Below are 25,262 nucleotides of genomic sequence, written 5' to 3'. Positions count from 1 at the left end.
TATAGATAATAAAATTATCGTACGAAAACATTTTGTTACCCATTATTTGCACTAAAAAATACCTGAATATAGAAATATTGGTCTTTAAATGTCTATATTTTCTACATATCTTATTTCTTGATATTTAAATGTCTGCTAGTTTCTCTACACTTCATGGCAGGATGTAAAGGTCTCCCTTTTATTCAGTGTGAGCGTACTTGCGGTTGCGTTCCTTCACAACCATGCGTGTCATGCTCTGGATGCAATGGGCTCGGTAGTTCTCGTAGTGAGTCTCCCGGGTCACGTCCTTCAGATCTTGCATATGTGTGCGAACAAGCATGTTCCTCAGCTTCACAAAGTCACAGTGTGCAGAGTTTTCCACTGCAAACCACATTGTGAGGATCAATTTAAACAACTTTCTTAGCATTCTTAAAAACTGCTGATGATGACACATGTAGGCAACGCTGAATACACATTTTTAAAAAGGAAACACACGCACACACAAACACTGTCATTAGCAAGTTTTTCTCTGTGTACGTCAATACAACATGTATTCATACGTCTCTAAAGACTGTTTAACATGCTGTTACTCTAAATCACTTTAACTTGTGAGTGAGGGAGTAGAACAGGCCTACCCTCTACGATGCCCCAGGGATAGAGACGGCCTCGCACCCTCTTCCCTTTGGCCTCCACCACCGTGTTGCTGCCAATCACTGCAAAGGGAATGCTTTCCTTGTAGGAAGAAAGAAAAGAAGGGTAAAATTAAAACAATGTTTCAACAATATTTGTAAGGGGAAGGTGTAGATGACTTAAGATTCAGCCAGTGAGTGCTGCAGTGCAGATGTGTTTATTGATATGTTTTTACTTTTCCACATTTGCCTTCTCAGTGCTATCTTTCCTTTATTTATCATTTCTACTCTCATCTTAAACTACTATCCAAATTTGTTTTTTAAAGGTCCCATGACATTGGATGGATGCTCTTTGGATGCTTTTATATAGACCTTAGTGGTCCCCTAATGCCATATCTGAAGTTCTCTATCCCAAAATTCAGGCTCGGTGCAGAATTACAGCCACTAGGGCCAGTCCCACAATGAGCTTTCCTTAATATGTGCCATTTCTGAGTCCGTAGCTTTTGAGGATGAGTGATGGGGGGCGGCAAGGTGGAGGCTGGGGGTGTGGCCTTGACCACTCGTTTGAAAGCCATGATGTCTCTCTCTCATTGTGGGCCAAATTCTCTGGGCGGAGGGGAGGTAAACCATTCCAGATCGGCCCATCTAAGCTTTTATTTTCTCAAAGGCAGAGCAGGATACCCAGGGCTCGGTTTACACCTATCGCCATTTCTAGCCAGTGGGGGACCATAAGCAGGCTGGGGGAATGCATATAAATGTTAAAAAGTGATATAGTGAAGTTTTCATGCCATGGGACCTTTAAATAAATCATAACTTTTCATTCATTATTTCAATTCTTCCATCTTGTATTCCCATTTGTCCTTTCTCTGCTGCAGTTAACGCAGTGCTCTTATCAGAGGCTACTCAAGGACATAGGCAAAGAGAGATATACTGACACACTGACTGTGTCCTCGCCGCCAAGAGAGCAAAAACAATTGACTCATCAACACTACGGTGTAGTCAGTAGTGGGCTGACTGCCAAGGGATAATGTCATTTGTCTGGACATACATTTTAACATAACTGCACTCTATTATGTGGATAATCTTGTTTTAATGTCTACATAACAACAAAAGTGTCTAAAAATGAAAAAAAATTAAACTAAAATAAACAATGCATTTTGATATACTTGCTATAAGTGCTATGTTTAATCTTGTTTATTGAAAGAGCCATGTGGGCATCCAGTTCTGCACATTGTCAACAAAGTGCAGTGTTAACATCGACAGCCTTCAAACTCAAAAGTGTATAACAGACAATGGACAGAAAGGGCAGAGGGAAATACACCTAGTAGCTCCGTCTCTCACCTTCAGCTGAAGGTCTTGCTGCTTAAAGTCCTCATCTTCGTCGGAGTCACAGTCAGGGAATTGGTATATTTTGATACCATACTGCTCAATCTCCTCTCTGATCTACGAGGAGATAGATAAGAAGAAAGTACACAGTTAAAACATGTATTTTGACTGTAGTAGACGGATACATGACTTTTGTGAATCTCTGCTATGTAATGACAGTTAACACATCTATAGATCAACAGTTCATTGACTGAGATCCGCCTTGCCTTGATTTTCTTCTTCTTGACCTCACTAGGGGTGAGTGTGTCTGCTTTGGCCAAAATGGGGACAATGTTAACCTTCTCATGTAGAGCTTTCATAAATTCCACATCCAAAGGCCGGAGGCTAGGAGAGACATGGAACATAAATGTACATTAAATACAGTGAGACACAATACCCTCAAAGTAGTCTCGCATTGCCAGCCCTTCCATCCAGAGCACTGTGGAGGAGTCCACACAGGATTCTGGGATATAAAAAAAACGTGTTCTGGTTGAACGGCATTTCTTTAAACCAGTCAAAATCTTGTTTGGGTGGAACATGTGTTTGTTCAAAGGTTGTTTTAGCTGTGCAACAGAAAACTCAGATTCAAACTTCTAGCTAGCTGTCAGGATTTACCCTGCAGAGATCTGAGGAGTAGCTTACCACTGACTTCATAAAATCTAAAATGCCAACACAAAGAAAGCGGCAGGGACATCCGCCCAATATGAGACACATCCGGCAGAATTTCCGGCTGCACCTGAACAATTCCAGAAATAAAATGTATGTGTTACCCTTAAAGTAACACATTTCATTTTTTTAATATTAGCAAGATACATTGAAAACATAGGAACAAATTTTCATAAATGTCCATAAATGACAGTTGCTAGGATCAAGGGACAAGGAATTTATCGTGTTGATAACACAAGATGTGTTTTTCTGCCAATAAACGTGCTTTTATCCTGACTGTAGATGCATGTTGGCAGCATAAAATGTACTGTAAGACATAAGATGATGTCTTTGGTCAATCAATGGTGGCAGAAGTTTGCTCTAAGGGACCTCTTGGTGTCTGATGAGTAATGGTGGAAGCTCATCAACAGAGGGAGCAGTTTCTCCATCACTGTGACTTTTTAAAATACACTTCAGCATTACTTGAGGTTTATGGTATATTTGTTCTTTAATGAGCATAGTGATGTGGAACAGTGCACGTGCACAACTGCAGCATAAAGAACCACATCAGCACAAACAATTGATTAGAGGAAAAGCACTGCACTAGATGTAAATTCACCTGAAGTCAGCTGTAGAACTGCTTTAACTCTAGGCAGGAGCCCACTGCATTAACAATTCATGGTGCTAAATGCACTGCAAGTAAGTGCTGGAGCACTAGATATTGACAACAAATCCCAATTACTTAGGTGGTTGTGTGTGTGTGCAGGAAAAAGAAAAGCTGTGTGCATGTTATATAGGGAAGTTAAAGGTAGTCACTGGTCTGATGCAAATGCCAGCACATTTGTTACATCCTGCAGTAGCAAGTGCAGGGGTTAATACTTGCCATTATTAGGAGAGAGAAAGAGAGAGAGAGACACACAGATAGATAAAGAGAGGGCTAACTAATCCCTATGAGAGCACTGAGAATTTGTCATACCCATGACCAAAGGGTGAGATGAAATAGAGGCAGCAGTGTACGCGGTTGTCCTGGATGTTCTTGCGGTTGAGGCCACTTTCGTCCCTGAAGTACTGCTCAAACTGCTGGTCGATGTAGTCAGCCACTGACTTCCAGCTACAGCAGAAACACACAGGGACATTTAGTCTCTGTGGCAATGTAGGCTGTGCAACAGCCAAAATACTGCACACGACTTTTTAAGCACAGCAGAGCTAAAATTAGGTTATCCATCTATGCTCTGTGAATAGTTTCATTTTGGTTTTTCATTTCAGATTATTTTATTCATTCAAGATTTTTGACATGTACCATTCAGTGTTGTTTACAGCATCCCCAAACCCAGGGGTGTCCACGATGGTGAGCTTCAGTTTAACACCTTTCTCTTCTATATCCACTGTGTGTTTGGTGATTTCTACTGTTTGTGTGATTCGCTCTAGGGGAAGGACACAAACAGACCACTGTACTTACTATCAGCCATGAGATATTGTAGGGCAAATGTTTAAAAAAAGAAAACCATATATGAAAAACTGGGGCTCCCTCACCTTCAGCATTAAGCAGCTTTCTATCTTTGTAAAGATCTGTGAGAAAAAGACTGTTGACCAGGGTGGACTTTCCCAGGCCAGACTCCCCTTTAAACAAAGAACAACAAAGACGAAAAGAGCAAGATTTAAAACTTTGTGATTAGCAGTCTCTTCATAGTAAAAGATAGGCTTAGGATCGAATGTCTGCTCATGTGAAAACAAGGACTTACCTGCCACCATGAGCGTGAAGTCAAATCCCTTCTTCACTGACTTGCGGTGCACCTGGTTTGGCAACGTTGCAAACCCCACATATTCCTTGTCCTGGTCCTAAAAATACACACAAAGATGAAATAATAGGGAATAATTAGGGAAGCACGCATCATCAAGTATATGATTGCGTAAAAATTATAGTTTGCATTATCAACAAATACAAATTGAATTGGTTGTCCCATTCACAGTATGTTAACTTTCCCACAAAAAGTTTCACAACTAATAAACAACAAGCAAATAAGCATCGCTCCCATCACAGTGCTCCCATCACAACCTGTAACGCCTAAAGAAAACGAGCATAAATCAACCTTATTTTAACCACTCAAAGTAACCAGTAGTTTTAAGCACAAGCTCAGTCGCATCCTATGAACCGTCTTCATCAAACTGAACTGTTCAAAAACATTACACCACAAAAACAACATCACTTTTGAAGCAGAACTCAACCACACAGATGTTGTTCTTCTCCTTGTGTTACCTCATTAATGCTGTACGGATCAAATCGACCCCAGGGACTCTTGGGCCTGGTGGGACTGATGGGACATGGCAAGTCAAACTCCACACTTCGGTTCTGCAGTAAACTTGGGTCTGAACCTGAATCCGACTGCGCCCTGCCTGCAACAGGGGGGCGCAAATATGACGGGGTGTGGGGGCGGTCTTCGCCCTCAGCTTCCCTGTCTGCATCATGAGGCTCATGGCCATGATGGTGGTGGAGGTGCTTGTGGTCATGGTGGCGGTGGCCGTGCCCTCCTTGGTGGTGAGGGTCTTGCATAATGTTCTCCACCTCAGAGTCGTCTGAATGGCTCGAATGCTAGAGAGACGCCCCAGTGGGTGGATGAGGTAGTGCAGAGGAACGGGTGGGATAAAAATAGAGGGCGAAGGAGGTAGGTAAAGGAAAGTTCCAGTGTCGATGTGAAGGGGAAGGAGATCCAGAGAGCAGAAAATGCACACTTTTAGAAACGATCACAATATTAGGTGGCGGAAAATAATGCAACATAGGCATGAAAGTTGCAAATCAGCCTGTAATCAGCCTTTCATTCATCATTAACGAGGATGGATCATGTTGGAGGTGAACAATAATACCAGAATTCTCTCTCAGAGGGTCTGTGTGTTATTGGATTACTACAAAACTAATATTTAATGAGCTATAATACTTAGACATATATTAAACTTTACATTCCTGGAAGCGGAGAGTGGGTTTTTCCTGAACACCTCATACATTTTGTAGAGCTAATGTGAGGAAAAATGCCTTTATGGTCGTTGTTAAAATCAGGCATTCCTGGATTTCCAGGGCTAATATACACTAAGCCGTCACAAAAATAAAGTGTAGCTTCTCCTGTAAGAGGATACACAGCTTAAGAGTAGGCTACTGTGCATATTCTGGACTCCAGTTACCACAAATTAAAGTCTCTCTGCTAGTTGAGAACAAAGATAAATAATTTAGTGGTCCTCAGAAAGCAATGAGGCTATTTAAACTCAGCTGTAGGCCCATACTGTGACTCTGCACTCATGTTATGTTTATGCACTATGAATTAGCCAAGGGGTAAAAGTAGAGTGGGTTGCTGGGACAGGACACATGAAGATACAACTTTTAGTTTGTATGCTTTTTGTCGAGGCTAAACGAGGAAAGTTAAGTTGTCTAAAACAGACACAAGACTGCCACTAGAAGGGGAATTATATATGGAGTTCATTTGGTTTTAACGGTGTCACTGGTACCTGCTCTTTATCATGGTCTCCTCTGTGATTAGGGGAGGCAGGGCAGGAGTCCTGCTCGTCTGATGAAGAGTGAGCCTCATGGTCACTTTCCTCCATTGCAACTGGGGCTACAGTGCACTCTGCAATCTCCAACCAGAAGGGCGCACACACATGGCGAGGTTTATTAGGTTAAAGAACAGGGAAGGTCATGTCGGGAGAGGAAGGGAAAAAAAAGAGTCCGCCATGAGAAAATTAGGTGCATGAGCCAGGAGCGGTATGACAAAAGGAGTGAATGTGTTCAGGCAAGACAGATGAAGACAAGAAAAAAAATCAAATGATTAAATAAAGACAAAGTAACGACATGCAGTATGAAACAACATACCATTTATTACAGTAAATGGTATGATTGCAGAGCAGATAAGAGAGACCAAAGAGATGACTGAGTGATGCATAACGGGATTTTGGGGTCAGTTGTTTCCAGTCTTCCAATATAATGTTGGCCCAATCTGGCCTCCTGCCATTACAGCACGGCCCTAATGTTATTAGTTCCTCTGATATCGCTCCCCTTAGTATTTCAGACACTACCAAAAATGCACCGGTCCAGCAAATTTCAGTGCCTGCAGATAAGATTATCTGTGCTGGCTGCAATGACATGATGCAGGGAGTCATTGGAAGTTTGATGAACAGCATAGTAACACAAAGAGTTACACTTGTGCCAAAAGATTTCATTTATGCTTCGAGCCACTCTGTAGTCAATAATCACTATTTGTTTCATTCCTTTGTATGTTAATATCCCCAATGGGAAGTACTTCAAGTCTGAATCAAAACTTAAAAAAAATATTTTTTTAAGTTTGATATCCCTACACCGCTTTTCAAATAGAGTTAAAAAAACAGAACGTAAGCCAACGGAACACTCCTTCATGGTTTATGTCCTCCATCCATGGCCTACAGTTTTAATTTTGGTGGGATTTAGAGCTTTAGGGCAGTGGAGAAATTGATAGTTTCACAGTTTAGGAAATCAGTGACCTGCTTTCCTATGCTATAATCAAAGCACAGAGATCAATGTCTAACATGGTGGATCCTGTGACCTACATAGAAGAGGTGGTCAATTGCAAAGCTTCGACAACTGTGGAGCAGAACTGCCATGTTTATCATTAAATTGACTAATTTTTGCTTGATGTTGGTGTTAAAAAGTGAGCTGATTGTCAAAATCAGATGGAATGTTTTGCTAAAATCCTAACTGCAGCGTATACAGAAACAACATTAAAACCAAACGCATTCTTTCCTTTAGAAAAGTAGATCATACAAGTTCACAAACTCACCCCCACCCTCCATCTACACGGAGCCTCACCTCCTGTCAAACAGTGCCTCACCTGTGGTAACTTTTAACAGCTCGTAAAGCCTCTTCTTACTGCCTCTGTGTACACTGCTCTTCATGCCTCTTCACTTTCCAGCTGGCAGCAAAAAGCAGAGGCTCCAGCATTTATACGCATCCATCCCAGAGGACACAGCACCCTTCAGGCCCATCGAGCCATTAAGCCCCCCCGGGAACTGATCAGCAGCATTGACGAGCCACACGTCACTGTTCAGAGGCTTCACAACAAGTACAGCACAGGCTCTAATGTTGAATCTATTTACAAGTTGTAGTAAAGCTCTTTATTAGACACGACACAACATATGTAGACAATTAACTCTATTCAGACCTATGATTCTCCGTGGTTAATATTAGCAGTGACTACGTCAGACACACTCCAACATAACTTTACATTGATGGCTTAGTAGTTACAAAACCTGTATAGTGACTGCAACCTGGGTATCCACCAAACTGTAAAATGTATGAGCCACTTGAGCTACTTTATTTACCCTCATAATAACAAATTATGTATTAAACATAACCCACTATGCCAATCAGTTCACAAATAAGCTAATAAATGAATTAATTAGAAACTATTTATACTCCAACATACTCGTCTTCACACATCACATTAAGCATTAAGCAGATTTCCTCATTCACATGCAAATTTAAGCAGCAAGTTTCTCCAAAATGTATTCTGACTATCGACTCTACGGGATGTTTGTCTTTACAAGAAATAGAACACCATGATGACATAATGTCTGGAATTAAACCACTCACACAGCTAATAAATGATAAATGTTTAACAGCCACTCCAGATATAGTGCTTTGCCAGTCCTAAAATTTCTCCTTCTTCATTTTTTAATATGTTTTTACAGATTATGAACTTACATTTACACGTATGTTACTTGAGGAGTGAGTTATATTTTTCATTAAATTCAGAAGTTAAACCACTTTCCATCAGTGGCATTCCTAAATGCTAACCCTACCATTTGAGCTCGGTCACAGCTTTCTTACAGTGAGGAAAATAAGTATTTGAATACCCTGCTATTTTGCAAGTTCTCCCACTTAGAAATCATGGAGGGGTCTGAAATTGTCATTGTAGGTGCATGTTCACTGTAAGAGACATAATCTCAACAAAAAAATCCATAAATCACAATTTATGATTTTTAACTATTTATTTGTATGATACAGCTGCAAATAAGTATTTGAACACCTGAGAAAATCAATGTTAATATTTGGTACAGTAGCCTTTGTTTACAATTCCAGAGGTCGTTTCTTTTAGTTTTTCACCAGGTTTGCACACACTACAGAAGGGATTTTGGCCCAACCCTTCACACAGATCTTCTCTAGATCAGTCAGGTTTCTGGGCTGTTGCTGAGAAACACAGAGTTTGAGCTCCCTCCGAAGATTCTCTATTGGGTTTAGGTCTGGAGACTGGCTAGGCCACGCCAGAACCTTGATATGCTTCTTCCAGAGCCACTCCTTGGTTATCCTGGCTGTGTGCTTCAGGTCATTGTCATGTTGGAAGACCCAGCCTCGAACCATCTTCAATGCTCTAACTGAGGGAAGGAGGTTGTTCCCCAAAATCTCGCAATACATGGCCCCGGTCATCCTCTCCTTAATACAATGCAGTCGCCCTGTCCCATGTGCATAAAAACAACCCCAAAACATGATGCTACCCCCCCATGCTTCACAGTAGGGATGGTGTTCTTGGGATGGCACTCATCATTCTTCTTCCTCCAAACACGGTTAGTGGAATTATGACCAAAAAGTTCTATTTTGCTCTCATGTGACCACATGACTTTCTCCCATGACTCCTCTGGATCATCCAAATGGTCATTGGCAAACTTTAGACAGACCATGACATGTGCTGGTTTAAGGAGGGGAACCTTCTATGCCATGCATGACTTCAAACCATGACGTCTTAGTGTATTACCAACAGTAACCTTGGAAACGGTGGTCCCAGCTCTTTTCAGGTCATTGACCAGCTTCTCCCGTGTAGTTCTGGGCTGATTTCTCACCTTTGTGAGGATGATTGAGACCCCACGAGGTGAGATCTTACATGGAGCCCCAGTCCGAGGGAGATTGACAGTCATGTTTAGCTTCTTCCATTTTCTAATGATTGCTCCAACAGTAGACCTTTTTTCACCAAGCTGCTTGGCAATTTCCGCGTGGCCCTTTCCAGCCTTGTGGAGGTGTACAATTTAGTCTCTAGTGTATTTGGAGAGCTCTTTGGTCTTGGCCATGTTAGTAGTTGGATTCTTACTGATTGTATGGGCTGGACAGGTGTCTTTATGCAGTTAACAACCTCAAACAGGTAAATCTAATTTTGGATAATAAATGGAGTGGAGGTGGATGTTTTGAAAGCAGACTAACAGGTCTTTGAGGGTCAGAATTGTAGCTGATAGAAAGGTATTCAAATAATTATTTGCAGCTGTATCATACAAATAAATAGTTAAAAAATCATACATTTTGATTTCTGTATATTTTTTTTTAGATTGTGTCTCTCACAGTGGACATGCGCCTACGATGACAATAAGACCCCTCCATGATTTCTAAGTGGGAGAACTTGCAAAATAGCAGGGTGTTCAAATACTTATTTTCCTCACTGTATATAAGCCACACATATCTACATAATATCTGGTTACACTCTCTTTAAATCAGTGAGGCATTACTGGTTGCAGGAAGAAGATTCACATGCCTCCAAGCACACAGAACACCTTGCAACCTTTTCCTATCCCATTTAACCAGCCAGGTTATCAGTCCATGATGTTATTAGTCTTGATATTTAAGACTTTGGAAGACAATTACAGCTGAAAGGGCTTTAATGCATTCGAGAGGAGAAGGGATTTCATTGTTAATGGCATCTTTCCTTTTCTTATTTACACATGGTTGCCTGCAGGTGGCAAAAAACACATACCGGTACATTTTGTTTTGAGCTCTATAGTTGATCTGAGTCAGATGGAGGAGAAAAAAAATAAAGAAGATGTACGGATCTCGCATGCACGATGCACAAGAAGACGATGCACAAGAAGAACCATGTTGAACATAGCTCAAGAACAGAAGTGTTTTGTTATGGAAAGCAGTTTTATCGATGACTTCATGCTTTCCATTAAGAGCTACTTTGTTTTCCTGGCACACAGCTGTGTGAAGTAGGAAAAGATCGGGGTTTGACGTTTGTATAAGCATTCCCTCCTTTAGGAAAAGGATATGGGAGAATTATTATGCTTCAGTAATCTTAGAAGTTCAACAAAGAAGAGAGATTTCATCAGATTTCTACTGTGTGCACTGTTTCCACATGCAAACATTTCCACTAGTCCAGAACTTTAGTAAGTCATTTGAGTTTCTCCTGTGTCACAAAGGAGCAGTAGCACTTGATCCTTTGCTTTAGTTTAATCCCACTGAATTGCTCTTTTGCGTCACTCACTAAACTCCAGTTCTCCACAGATCCACTACTAACCAGGTGGAAGTCAGTGCAGGGTATTGTGCTTAAACTCCCCAACTCTTCCAAAAAATAAGACGAAAACCTAACTGTATATATCACACAATAGTTAAGTGTCAAATGTAGAACTACTGTCATCCAAAGTCTAACATGTACGGTACTATTCGACAATCGTCAATTGTGATCAGCAAAAACACCCTTGTACAAGTCTCATACGCAGGTAATTCCTTTAAGTCATCCTGTTCAAACTGAAAACCACGACCACTTCCAGACCATAGCCAACAGAATACCAAAGTCAGGGGGGTTGCAGATAAATCAATAAACCTATTAAACATATGATTGACTGGCCATACAAACTATACACAGCTCGGGTAAGCCAACAAGTAAATCCCATTTATATTCAACTATTCCTCCCTTCAAAATAAAACAACAAGGTTAGATAATTAAACTTTTTGAAAGAGAACTAACAAATAAGATAATCCAAAATACTGATCTCTTTTAAAACAAAAAACTGAAGCTTAATTTTGTGTGAGAATTATTTAGAAGACTCCCTCATCTTTATTCTGCAATATTAATTAGATGTTGAGAAAATACTATATATATATATATATAAAAATAAAACCTAATGGGCTCCGACATCAATTTCACAAATTTCCATTAGGCTGCCACACAGAGTCTCCCACTGGAGCGAGTTACAGCTGACCTGAACCAATTACAATTTCCATAACTGGCCCAATTACAATTTCCATAACTGGCCCAACTGACATTTCAGTTCCCCTTGAGGGTTAGTTCATTGTGACAAATAGGCAACCTTTATCAGCAGTGAGTTTGTCAGCAATGAAACCGAATTGATAAGCCTCAGATCAGGTAAAACCAAAGTGTTGCTGGTTAAGATCCAGGCTGGAAATGGCTCAAACGAGCTAAAAACCCGAAAATACTTTAGGACTACTTTGTGACAAATAAGCCTTCATAAGTAGAGAGACAACTAAAGTGCTCTTGACTTTAAAGTCTTTTTCTCATAATACTTAAGCTGTAGCTTCTGTCGCCTCCGTGAGGAATGATCGCACATGCACCCCCACCCCTCCTCCACGCAGTTGCTAGTAGCCAAAAAGGACAAGGAGGATTTTAAAGAAATGATGGACTCCTCAGAAGAGGTAATAATCTTCACTCAAGCTTCTGCGCAGGAAAGTCATTGGACAACGCAATCTCCTGAACATAGCCATACTGAGAAATACAGAGAGAGTTGTGTGGAGCTGATAGTCTTAATTAGCTTTGTAAAAACTCATTTGGCAAAAGCTTGAATGTAACAGACATTCATTAATATCAAAAAGTTACACACTAAACCTTTAAAACATTTCATAGCCGAAAAAATGAGACATGAGCCATTAAACAAAGTTATGTGAAGGAGTGTTAAGTCTTGGGTAATGGCAAATATTTCTAAACAGTAACTTCTTTTGCTTTTCCTGCAATTCATGTGTGTTGATGCCTCACATGCTGAACTTCATCTTGTGCTCAATCTAAGATCTCCTAGAGGAGATGCTGGCCTGGAATGTCCGGTTTGTCATGTGAATTGAGGAGAGTGGGGCTAAAGCAGCAATTGGATCACATAGCAGTTTATTGCATAAACAATTCAGTACCAAGGGATCCAATACTTTTAATTAAATTTAATGAGCAGTCTGAGGGGCAAATGATAGGTTGCTGCAAAACTACAGAAACAAATACGCTTTTCAGTCAAAGCATATCAAAGAGACCATTGTAAGCCTCTTGAGTTTACGATGGGACTAAAGCCCATATAGTTTCTGAGAAACAATTGAATGACATGAAATCCAATTCAACATAAACAACTTGTGTGGTTGACTTCATTGCTTTGTTAGTGTTGGATTGTGGTAGTGGGTTTGGCTGCCACGGTGCTAACGGATTATGATTTGTTGCATGACACACCACTCTCGGGGGAAAGCCCACTTAAAATGCTACCTGTATGACATGGGTAAGGCAATCAGAAGCTTCCAGAAGTTATAAAGAACCTATACAGTGTGTCGTTGTTGACCTTACATGATGAAAGCAGATTTTAACTCGGGAGGAAATGCAGTCAACAGAGATTATTATAATCCAGCTACAATAATTACTATTGCTATTATTTAAAAAAAAAAGTTAAATAGTTTTGCTTGGCAGGCTTTGCCCCAATTGGCAGAAATGTTTACTTAACTGTATGCTGATCAAGGGAGGGAGATGATACATACATACATACAGTGGGCTTGCAGTTACCAATTTTAATACAGCGTGATCTGAAGCTCCTGTTGAATTTTAGATAGTTTTAAATTTGGATATTCAAAGGCAATCACACCATAAACAACACTCTTGTGTTTATTCCTCCTTAAAAATTGAATGTTGGAATACACATGCTGAATACCAGTGAGGTTTGCCCTTGTGGTGAGGCCAGTAGCAGGTGGTGAAGTGAGCCATGTGCACTCTGTGTGAATGCTGTGGTTGTTTGGCTAGTTATAGCAGGGCTCTGTGTGAAGTTGGCTTAGTGCAGAGAGAGAGAAATAGTCCAGCTTCACCACACACTTCCACAGCTATAGAGCTGATGAACATTACCACATGACCAAAACTCCACATATTCAATGCAACAGAAAACATAAATTGGGACTTTCTCTGTGCATTACCAGTGTATATACTTTAAGTGAGAGGAAGATAAAAAGATGCGAGTACACTTACAATTTGTGCATCCCTCTGTCCCAAATGTATTCCTGTCAGTGTCTGCCACCATCAGAGGCTACAACAATCACCACACCCTCAATGCATTAAGCTGTCACACCTGATACCTGTCACATGCATACTTTAATATCTTAGAGGGGGACAGCAGGGAAAAGCTCAACTCCACTGTTATCTGCAGTAATGTGGAAAACAGATACTCCTCTCCGTTTTGCAGAAAATTGTCATTACTTATACAGTATATATATTTTAGCACAGATCCTGGTCACATGCATTCATGTGAATGGTCCAACGTGTGTATACTATAATATATATGCAGTGCACAGGGGAAACCTGCAGCTGAAGTGCCAACAACTATGTTGGATGGTTAGAAAGAAAAACTGTCAGTTATAAGGAAAGCAATGAGCACATACCTCTGTTTCACTGTTTGTTTCTGAATTTGCTGCCATATTTTCCTTTCAGAACTAGCGTTATTCCTTTAGTTTCACCCGACAACTATAAGAGACAAAACCCTGTAACAAAAAACGGTCTTTGGAAAGCTCTTTAGACTGAGTGTCTCTTCTTTAGTTTCAGAGCACCCCACGTTATTTAAGCTCATCTATTTTCCCTGCATCACCAATCAGATGGCACCCAGTTTTCTTTTAGACCTCCCCCCATCCCCACACACTTAGACTGAAAATGTCTTTTTTTTAAACAGGTACACCTTTGATCTCTGCCACTCTGCATATAGCTCCACCCTGCTTTCGTGTTTTGGCCAATCTGCAGCCAATATGCAGATAAGCTGAAGCTGAAGTGACGGCAGATTGTGTCTGCAGAGACGTCCTGACTTCAGAGGTGATACTCTGTAGGGAGCTTACCAACATCTGCCTTGTCGCCTTACAACAAGGCTGTCATGCCCTCAATCTTAAAGCCACACGTGAAATCACAACACACAAATGATCTCACACACAAACACACACACACACACACAAACCAAATCTATGTCAATTGCACACATGTGCATGAATGAAAAGCGTAAATATGTATCACCAGATCCAGACATTAACTATGAATGGAATAATAAGGGTGGGGCGAACATTAATCAATCAAATCAGAATTATAAAAGATTTGGGATCTGAGCATCAGCGGAACACAACAGAGTGTGCAAAAAACATCTTACAATGGGTGTCACATCCAACCCAGACCTCCCAGCTGCCAGTAACAGGGCCAGAGTGGTACAAGAAGAATCAATGTGTGTGTGTGTGTGTGTGTGTGTGTGTGTGTGTGTGTGTGTGTGTCCGTGGTGGGGAAGAGAGGTGACTTGTGGCCTACATGCTACAAATAATCTTTTTATCTAACACACACACACACACACACACACACACTCCTAAGTGGGCCAAAGCAACAAAGCTTTTCAATTAATCTTGATGGATCTTAGTGCTTTGCAAGTCTTATAATACTGAGGATTTTGTGATTAGGTTATTGCTTTGGATTTTGTCCAGAAGTGAATAATGACTCTCAGCTTTGACTTGTGAAAAGAGACATCCAGAAGACTGTGACAATCCCAGTGACTTACCACGGCCCAACACTGTCTTAGTCACAAAGAAAGAGATCTAGTTAGAAAAGCTCAGCCTGTATCTGTGATCCAGTTTAACATGAGATAAAAGGTAGAAAAACAGAAGCACAATTCAACTGAGAATTCATTTTCTGCCTTTGACAGGAAGAAGTTAACGTAACATGATCCCAATCTTAATAGCTCACACTGCAAAGTGTGCCAACTTACACAACAGTAATAACTACCATAAGTAGTAGACATAAAATAACACAAATAGTATCAGGCCAACAGACATGCCAGTCTAACCAACCACACAGTAGGAAAATACCACTTAAACCCCCCTCTTAATGTGACAAATGTACAGAATTGGCCTGGACAGACAGGCATGAGATGTTAGTCACTGTAAGGAAAGATGGTGGCTGGGGAAACTACTTCAGGTCTGCTTTAATCCTCTCTTGCTGGTCCTCATCATGAGGGTGATTAGCATGGGCTGTCTGAAAGGGCTGACAGTGCCTAAGGGATGGATGGCTTTACATATACAATCTCAGGCTGCACGCACAGACACGCTCATGTACATGCATTAACTTATAAGTTGGCCTGCACACACACACACACACACACACACACACACACACACACACACACACACACACACACACACACACACACACACACACACACACACACACACACACACACACACTCCTAAGTGGGCAGACACACCAGTGCAGACACAACAGTAAATTACTGTCTATGGTGCTGTGAGGATCACATTGCTAGTCGTAATTAAAATCTCTTTTTTTTTTACATTGTAATGTCGTCTGGCTTGGAACCAGCAGGGCCGAAATGAGTTCCTTACTAAAATCCACAGCACACAGACCAGCATCTGCAGCACAAATGCTGGTATTAAAAAAAGACCCCACCCAACAAATTAGAGAGGAGTCTGATCTTGCATCTTCACAAAGCATGACTGTATGTGGAACTGTCTAAAAGACTAATTTAATATACTTCTATCAGAGGATGCTGTTGTGCCCCATGGGAGCAGAGATTGGAGGGAGGGTAGTGCCACCTGCTGCTCATGACTGGGGAAAAAGCAGCTGGACTGTAGTTGTGCAGCTGTAGATGTGCATAAAGGTTTGTGTATTATACATTACATAGTATTAATTGTATGTCATTGGCCTTTTCACAGCAGGCGTTTTGACTTTTATTAGCAGAAAGGCACAGGTGTTTCTAATGACATTAAAAATGTCTTTGCTCCAGTAAACCATGGCAGAGAATAACAAGACCCTAAAACTGAAGCAATTAAAAGGGTTCCAGTTGTCATTAATGCTATTATTTACACCTCTGCTTCTCCTACTGTGACATGTCAAAATGTATACTGTAAAAAAGGCCTATGTTATTAATCACAACCTTAACAATCAATCACCAAAGATTTAAATGCTCACATACATGCAGTGGTATAACCATTAATAGGGCTGGGCGATATGCCTGAAATTAAGTTATGAATAAAAAGATTTTTCTTGTATCAATAGATATTACAATATGAAAAAAAGAGAAAAAACATCACATACAATTGATGTTTAATGAACTCAACTGTGTGTTGCTGTTATGCATTACATCAGAAACCTTTTTCATTAAAGTTTTCCTGGCCTTATTCATCTAAAATACAGAACAGTTTGATTATACTGCCACAATACCGTTTCCAATTAAAGTTAATATTGCAATATTGCAGATACATTCTGTACACAGCAGCTCTAAAAACAACAACTTTCACCCCAAGCACAAGCAGTCCTGTGACTTTCTCAACAGCAGGGTGTTTTGTGCAAGTGAATACTTGAGAGGGAAATCCAAGAAAGAATGAAAACCTGTGTAGTTTGAGGCCAACAGGAAATATGCAGAAAATATGCAGAAACTTTGAATTAGATATACGTTTTTTCCTGAGCTGTCTGAGAAACTGGATGAAATGTCTTAACGGTACAGTAACAGTCAATGGATGTTGACGCCCTCTGAAGCAGATATCCACCATCTCTGCAGGAACATAAATATCGTTCAACAATAGCTAGGAACGTTGGATCTGCTGAACTTACACTTCCTACACTTCCTCCTCCATTCAATTAAGGCTCTTTATCTGACACAGAGCAATTCCTGTTGGAAACCAGCTAAAGCATTCTCTCACTTTGTTCTCCCCCTTTACTAAAAAGGTGGCATGGTGCAACAAAGGCTCATGTGGGTCTGGAGAGGGGGGTGTTTTCTGCTGGACAGCTTAAAGAATGGGAGAGGCTTTTCCAGATTACAACTGTGGAATTCCTTTGATAATTTAATCACACAGTATATTACAATCAACATAAATCTAAAGGTTTAGGGGGGACACAGTTGATGCCCGGCGCAGTCACCTGTGGCTTGTCCAGTCTGGATGTCCGCTGACCCACACTCCCTGTAGAGAGTGTGATTTCCAGTCAGCCTACATTTTTTCCATTTTAATTATTACTCCTGAGAGAGCTACATATCAAATCAAAAGGAATTAGAGGTAAAATAGTACAAAATAACGTAATTATGGCCATATGAACTGTATTCTCAGTTTGCACTGTTCTGTTTGTAATCTTCTCTAAGAGTATGAGAAGTCTAAACTGCATCATTAGCAAGGTATAATGCATGGTATAATATAACCAGGCTAAATTAGGAATGAGTTGTTTAAAATGTAGAGCACATTTAGAGCTTATCAAAATCAGGCATGCACACATAAGCAGCTGAAATTACACTTCAGAAGCCACAACAAAGGGTTTGGTTTCCCCTGAACACTTTTATTCCACCATCTTTGGCAGAGACCTGGACATTTTAATGAGTGTTATTTCTCAGCCATTATTTAAAATGAGAACCATGAAATGTTATGCGTGGTTCCGCTGACTTGCAGATAGCTATACCCCAAAACAAACTGACTTGCATCTAGTCTAGAAAAGGTGTTATTAGTATTTAGTTAGACTGTTCTGTTGCACCCAAACAGAGCAGAGAAAAACCAACACCTGCAAGAAAAAAAGTGACGGGCAGACAAAACAAGACCAACATCTGCTGGGCGATGAACTCTGTCTGCCCTGGTGAAAGGAAGTCAATGGGTTGTTATGTGGCCTCACTTCTGCAACCCTAAACTCCAGCCTGTGTTACTTTCACATTACATGAACATAAACCACCTTGTGTGATTTTTGGCTGCTGCCTGGCCTCATTACAATGCTACTGAAGAGGGTGAAGTCTGAAGTTGGAGCCACAGATCTGCCGAAACAGTGTTGGCATTGTGTCTTGAACAGATTCAATAAGAGAAATTACATCAGCGTCTGGACTGGGTTTTCCTGTCTTGATAAAAGTGCCAATTGACTGGAAAGAAACAGAAAGTCACTAAACGATTCTCAGATTCATTACTTTTGCAACAGTGGATTAAAAAAGCGCAAGTGGCAGTCCTCAGGGCAGGCAGTGTTGGAGGTTGACTGTTAATTACATCATGTGCACAACATTTTTGGACTAAAGTATAAGTTTGCACTGCAGGCAAAACACATGCCTGGGAGATAATCTATAAAGTTTAACAACTTGCTGGCTTACTGCTCCATTAACATTACCTGCCCTACATTATCAAATTTGAGTTTGGCCTCCCAAAGTTTTGTTTAATGTCTTAAAAAGCAAACCAAAAATGTATCGCCGAGCCCTTTATAATAAAGAATTTAATGAGCAACCCAAACCAGCAGCTGTCTGTGCACTTTAAAAAAGCTTTTTATCAGTATGTATCTAATCAGTATCCATCTCTGCAACTAGAAGCATCACCTTGAATAATCCCTTTTTTAATTAAGCCGTCTGTGACTCAGCAGGAAGAGCAAGTCAGCCACTAATTGCAGGATTGGCGGTTCGATTCCTGACTTCTACTGTCAACACATCAATGTGCCAAACACTAAACCCCAAATTGCTCCTGCATGGTAGCTTGCTGCCGTTGGTGTCCATTTACAGTTTAAGAGTTACCTCATGGAAAAAAAATTGTAAGGTTTCAGATTTCTTCTCTGTAGATAGTGTCTATAGATAAAACAAAATTTTTTGATACTGTGTTCTCCCGCCAGGCCTCCTGAGAGCATTTCCATTAACACATTATCGTATGATGTCATTGTAGAGAGCAGAGTTTACTTCTGAAATGGGCATGATGAGTGGAAGTCCTTGATTGAAAAGAGTTCATTTAGCTTGGTGTGGATAGATATTGTTTTAAAGATCCTATTTTAACTGGAATTACGTTTTTCTGTATAAATGTAATTGGATTTTACTAAATACAATGATATCTGGTTATCTCAGAGATTAGTAGGACAGGAGATACAGTAGATGAAAAAAATATAACATCAACAGCATGTACAAATCACAGGCAAGTTTCACAGTGGTAATCTGTTTGTAATTCTACCTTTTAAAAGTTGAGAGAAGGTGTGTTTAATAAGACATATGTCCTGGTCAATAGTCTACAGTGTGTTCTGTCATTGGGGTATACAAGATTCACTATGCTGAGATGACGATGTTAAAACTTGCTGGTCAACAAATATAGGATCCCACAGCACTGATCGTTTCATTTCATAAAGTCCTTTCACAGGAAAAGCCCCACCATCTGCAATAACTCAGATTGTCTCGTAGGACAAGATTTCAAAAATAGAAGGAGGAAGTATTTCCAATGCACGTTACTGCAGATTGTCTCTCTCTCAGATACCAGAACCAAGAGTTGTAACATATCCCACAAACAGGCTTCAGACGGCTGTGTTATTAACACATATTTGGTTGTGCGTTAAACACTAAAGAATATTTGATATCAGGGCATGATGTGACACACACATATACACTAGAATACACAAGAGGCCTCAAAGCAGATGGTCTGTGCACATGTACACTCTTGGTACAGCCATCACGCAAAACACTACACAGCAAAAGCCTTACTTCAAGTGACAACAAGTCAGATATTTGTCAGATTCTTATAAAGCAGGGCGCCTGAGTAGTTCACCTGGTAGAGCACACGCCCATATATAGAGGTTTACTCCTCAACGCAGGGGCATTGGGTTTGACTCCAACCTGCGGCCATTTGCTGCATGTCATTACCCATCTCTCTCCCCTTTTGTGTCTACATCTGTCCTATAAAGGCCAAAAATGCCCCAAACAAATCTTTAAAAAAAAAAAATCTTATAAAGCAGAGAGTACTTGAGTGGGTGAGGATAAAATCCTAATCACTATTATAGAAATCCACCAGATAGACATCCTTTGGTGTGTAGACTTCCATAAAAAAAGTTTAGGGAGATAAATATACAATAGTGTAACATTTCTTCCCCAAATGAACAAAACTGTGGTGTTTCGTCTGGATCCAATATGTGTGCAAAACTGCATTGGTTTTCATATGACCCCTCCTGGGCCGCCTGTGGTCATAATCTCCCTGGTGACTGAGCTGTTGATCTTGTACGTCAAAGACTGTTAAGCTCCAAACAGCATCATTGATTGACAAGCGGCAGCCCCCGAATAGAGCGTGCAAGAGCCTGTGAGTGATGCTCCAGACCTCACCACATGAGGAGTCCCTGTGTGCTCAGCATTATGAAACTGTTAGCCTAACGAGCAGGTTAGCAGTTAGTAGGGTGTTGCTTAGTGGTAGAGCGGTCGCCAGGTCGACCTGGCCCTGCAGTCCCATGTCAAAGTATCCTTCGGCAATACACTGAACCCAGAGTTGCCCCTGTTGCTGTGCATCGGAGTGTAAATGTGTGTGAATGTTTCTCTAAGAGCTTTGAGTAGTCGTCAAGTCCATTTACAGTAGTTCAAAAAATCTCTCCACATGCTGGAGCTAAAAGCTGTTATAAAGGCTGGGGGAACATGGCTGTTGCATCTGGGCTTCACCTGTGAATGGGCCAACTAGAGCTTATTTCCTTTGCTTCAACCAGTGATTTATGCCCTCAACAGATGGTGTTAGTGACTTCTGGGGTGGTGCCAGACTGGCATGGGCTCCAACATGAACTACACATAATTGTCCCCTTCCTCTTTCTCTTTCCATCTGTTCTTTTCCTACCGGATGTAATTCGCTTCTCTAATCTTGATGCCCAAACACACCAAGAGCCACAAAAAAACAAAAACACAACACACACAAAAAGCTTGGAAACCTTAACATAGGTCCCCACACGCACACAAACTGGATGTCATGCCAATTGACTCATCTGTGATGCCAGTGACTTCAGTAGCTCACACATACGTTGTGCTAACTAATGCAACCCCTTCATATGGGATTCGAACTCCTCTGCCAGAATCTGGTTTACAGCTGCCTTATACTGTATAGCTGGAATTAAACTATAGAAACATCTTCAAGGAGCAGTCCCACTCACTCACTCATGTAGGCCTACATCCCTTTTACCTCAGTAACACTGCTAGCTAGAACATATGAATCTCAGAACATGCAGTTAGAGTAGACAGAGTGACTCCAGACAGTCATTTACACATCATTTTAAAACACAATTTTCCTTGTAAAGACTCCTGACTGGTTCAGAGGAACCCTGTGCTGGGTAAAACAGGTAAACAACTGGTCAGGACATCAGACCGTCAAAAGCTGAAAGCAGATTGATGAATGCTTATGTCACTTGTCATCATAATGCAGATATGTTTCACTTACCATTCTCCAGATAGCCAAGACAGACACACACAACCCAGTAGAGGACTGCGACCAACTGCGAGCTGCTCCCGGTCTGTATGGACAAACCAGCAGAGCTACAAAGCCTTACAGGCAGACATTAATAACGCAATGCTGCACACGGACACATGCTGCATCCCGGTTTGACTGGCTGGTGCTCTGCTGCAAAAGGAGCAGCGATAGAGGAAAGGGAGAAAAGGGAAAGAATTGCTTAAATGTGAGGGTCAGACAGAAGGAGGAAGGAAAAGCTTTGTGTGGTTCAGGATTACTGACAGACGTCAGGAAGAAAACAGGTTGGAGCTGCAGTATCGAACACAGGCAATGCATTGGCATATTTTACCTAATTTTGTCATAATTACTTATAAACCTGATGTTGAAGAGACAACATGTTTTGCAAGTCTGCTACAAAAAAAATGCATTATCTCTGTTTTAATTCAGCTGAAGAACATGATTAAATACAAAAGGTGTTCATATGCTCAATACCTGGGATTAGTGTTGACAGGAATTTTTACTACTTTAATTTATATAGTAACTCATCATTCAAGGTTACTGCGGTGGGATCATCACAACCAACTTTTGCAACAAGTTAAGCTTACCCACTACGGTTTAAAAGCTGCAGAGTGGGCTGTCACCTCTGGTTTGTTTAGGTAACTGCTGCCCTGACAAGAGTGTTTGGGTGCATTTAGTGGGGCATGCTAGGATTTATTTAGGCTGTGCATAGCCTGCTCCCTCACTTGCACATTGACATAAAAGTAGTAGCTAAGAGTGAGATTGACAGAATTTGATGGTTTCAGTGTCAAAGTTAGAACACCTGTTCTTTGAAACTCTTGAAACTCTTGTCACCGGACATGTAGGTAAAACACAATGTTGAGTGGGCTGCAACCTTTTTTCCTTTTGCTGATTACGTTCATTTTTGTGGCCTCAGTTGTGCTAAAATATTCACTGTCACCATTTCCACTGAGCGCTATGGTTCAATTATCTATGAACCACAGAAAAGGCAGTACAAGAGCAAACAGAGCTGTGAGAAGAGTACAGCTGCAGATTTCTATGTGCTGCACAATTCTTGAATCCAAATCAAAGAGCCTGAAATTATACATAGCACATGGTGTGCGTCACCAGCACTCACACCTCAAGTAAACGAGGTGGCAAAAGTGCATCAAAAAAAAAAATAACACAGACAGGGAGACACCTGGCATCCTGCAGGGTTTCACACAGTGTGATGAACCCAAAAACCCAGGGCCAACACATGGAAATGGATTATAAAATGTGCTGCACATTGTGACAATTATGTTATTATTATGAAATGAATCTTTGTTGGTCTATTGACTATTTTTCATTGGTGTTGAAGTTAACATGTATAGAAATATCTGCTGAATCAAAGTACAACGTGGTTGCTCAACTGGCATCCCATCAAAGCTGCCAACTTTTCATGTAGAAATACTGTGTTTCAACCTCAACATTTTGATTTGACCACAGGTAAATGTAGTTTTATATCGGGATTTTTGCAGATGTGAAAACACAATAAATGTCAGACAAAAGCTTGACTTTTATAATGAGTTACTTGCCTGCCAATGGTAAGTTAATAACCATCATGGCCCAGGTTCTCTGGAAAAACACAAAAATCTATCTTAAAATCATCCTCATTATTAAAGTGGCTCATTCCACCACACGAGAGGACTTGTGTACAGTTGAGTACACATATAGTATGCAAATTATTAACATTGAGTTAGTTCTCCTAAGGATAGAGAAAACATGTTTTTTTAATGCAGAGTTAAATCAGGTATTATTCATATCTGTGTGCAGATGTGTGTTTTCTTTAATTGCCTTTCCTTTTAATCATTGGGTGGTGTTATTTAACAGCCAATGCCAAACACACAAACCTGGCAAGGCTACAGAGTATGAAGAAAAAGTCAATTTTAACCTGGGCAATAAATAACTTTTCAATTGGCATAGAGGCAATGCTAAATGGCACAGACCTCCTCCAGGAGAAATAGTTCCAACTCATCTGGGCCTCTTTAAGGGAGCTGCAGTCAGAAACACACTGCTCAGTGAGTCAAGCTGAATGTAGTGATGAACTCCACTGTTAAACAGCCTTGGGTTCTTCATGGCTGCTGAGAACAGCAGGGAATGAGCCACCATGGCACAATGTGACAGTGATGTCAAGAGAAGGATGTGGGTGAAAGGCAAGTTCGGGAGAAGAATTAACAAAAGTGACAAGAGGGGGAGGGAAAAAGCTTTGAGCAATGCAGAGACTGATGCACAGAGATCCAAAGATCAGAGGCCTAGAATTAAATGGCATCTTATAACTATCCACCAGGTTTTTTTTCTTCTTCTTTTGGCTCTGTTCACTCTATCCTGCGCAGGCATGACCCCAAAAGGACAAAAATGAACAGTGTGCCTATGAAGTTCACATTCCTAAGTTAAATATGGCTGTAATAACTAAAATAAAATAGATTAAGTGTATAGAGAAAAAGGCTTCCAGCACTGTAGAAAGTGGTCTGTTTCTGCATCTGTTCTCAAAAACACAAAAAGTCATTCCACCAGATGTTCAAAGTATAATCTCCATAAACCAAAAATAGCAGATTTATGTCACAAAGTGACCGAAGCACACACTCAAGAATGGGCAGAGCAGATTACTGTCACTGTAAATGCAGTCAAACACTAAACTATGCTAAGGACAACAAACACACAGATGTAAAAGACAGTGGAACTATTGTCAAACTGAAACTCATGCATTATTTAACCCATCGTACGTGTGGATGTGGATTTTAAGTGGATAATCTGTGTGGGTCATGATGTCCAGACATTAATCTGCTAGGGGCTGTATTGGGTTCATGCAGGCCATCTGTGACTGAGGAATAAGCACTCCTGTGTTGATATTTGTTTAAACTAGACTGAGATAGTCAGGCCTGTGTGGCTCAGAGTTAAGCTGTAAACTCCAGATGTGTGTGGCCGTGTGTTTTACATGTTCACTGACGCTGTGTCTATTTATCTATTCTGTGTGAGTGGAGAGATTGCTGACAAAGCTGCCATCGTCTAGCCAGCAGCTGTGCTTCGCTAATAACAATAATCCAGTCAGCCACATCTGTAACGTAAAGAAAACCACAGCTTTTTTAGAGGAGGATTAAATTAAATGCCATCTACCCACTAATATCACAAGTGGCCAGTGGAATTATAAGGCTGTGATGGTGTCTGGGTTTTTATATTCAATATTGAAGAAATGGACTATTGCCAAATATATTTTAAGGTACATTTCTACAGCATTTCAACAGTGTTAAAAAATTTAATAACTGCAATTGATTTAATGAAAAATGTAAAACAAACTAAAATAAAATGTTGATCACCTAATCAAACAACTTGTTGCATATAATAATATAATAAGTTAATCTACACTCACCGGCCACTTTATTAGGTACACCTGTCCAACTGCTCGTTAACACTTAATTTCTAAGCAGCCA

The 25,262-nt window shown here is 40.6% G+C and overlaps 1 protein-coding gene across 10 annotated transcripts in view; it reads right to left on the bottom strand.

The window, feature by feature from the left end:
• The window catches only part of sept4b (septin 4b), a 46,424-nt gene that overhangs the window by 3,753 nt on the left and 17,409 nt on the right, over positions 1-25,262 (bottom strand). For 2 of the 10 annotated variants that reach the window (XM_034867097.1, XM_034867100.1), the window contains exons 3-12: positions 6,114-6,239; positions 4,876-5,208; positions 4,361-4,457; positions 4,152-4,238; positions 3,919-4,042; positions 3,595-3,729; positions 2,201-2,318; positions 1,950-2,051; positions 615-711; positions 198-360 (exon numbers count right to left, since the gene is read on the bottom strand). In XM_034867097.1, coding sequence (XP_034722988.1) covers positions 198-360; positions 615-711; positions 1,950-2,051; positions 2,201-2,318; positions 3,595-3,729; positions 3,919-4,042; positions 4,152-4,238; positions 4,361-4,457; positions 4,876-5,208; positions 6,114-6,239 — 1,382 coding nt within the window. The other 8 variants (XM_034867098.1, XM_034867101.1, XM_034867102.1 and 5 more) reach the window with 8 other exon arrangements.

Source organism: Etheostoma cragini, chromosome 3, assembly GCF_013103735.1.
Source record: "Etheostoma cragini isolate CJK2018 chromosome 3, CSU_Ecrag_1.0, whole genome shotgun sequence".
NCBI lineage: Eukaryota > Metazoa > Chordata > Actinopteri > Perciformes > Percidae > Etheostoma > Etheostoma cragini.
This window is presented reverse-complemented; position numbering and strand designations above follow the sequence as displayed.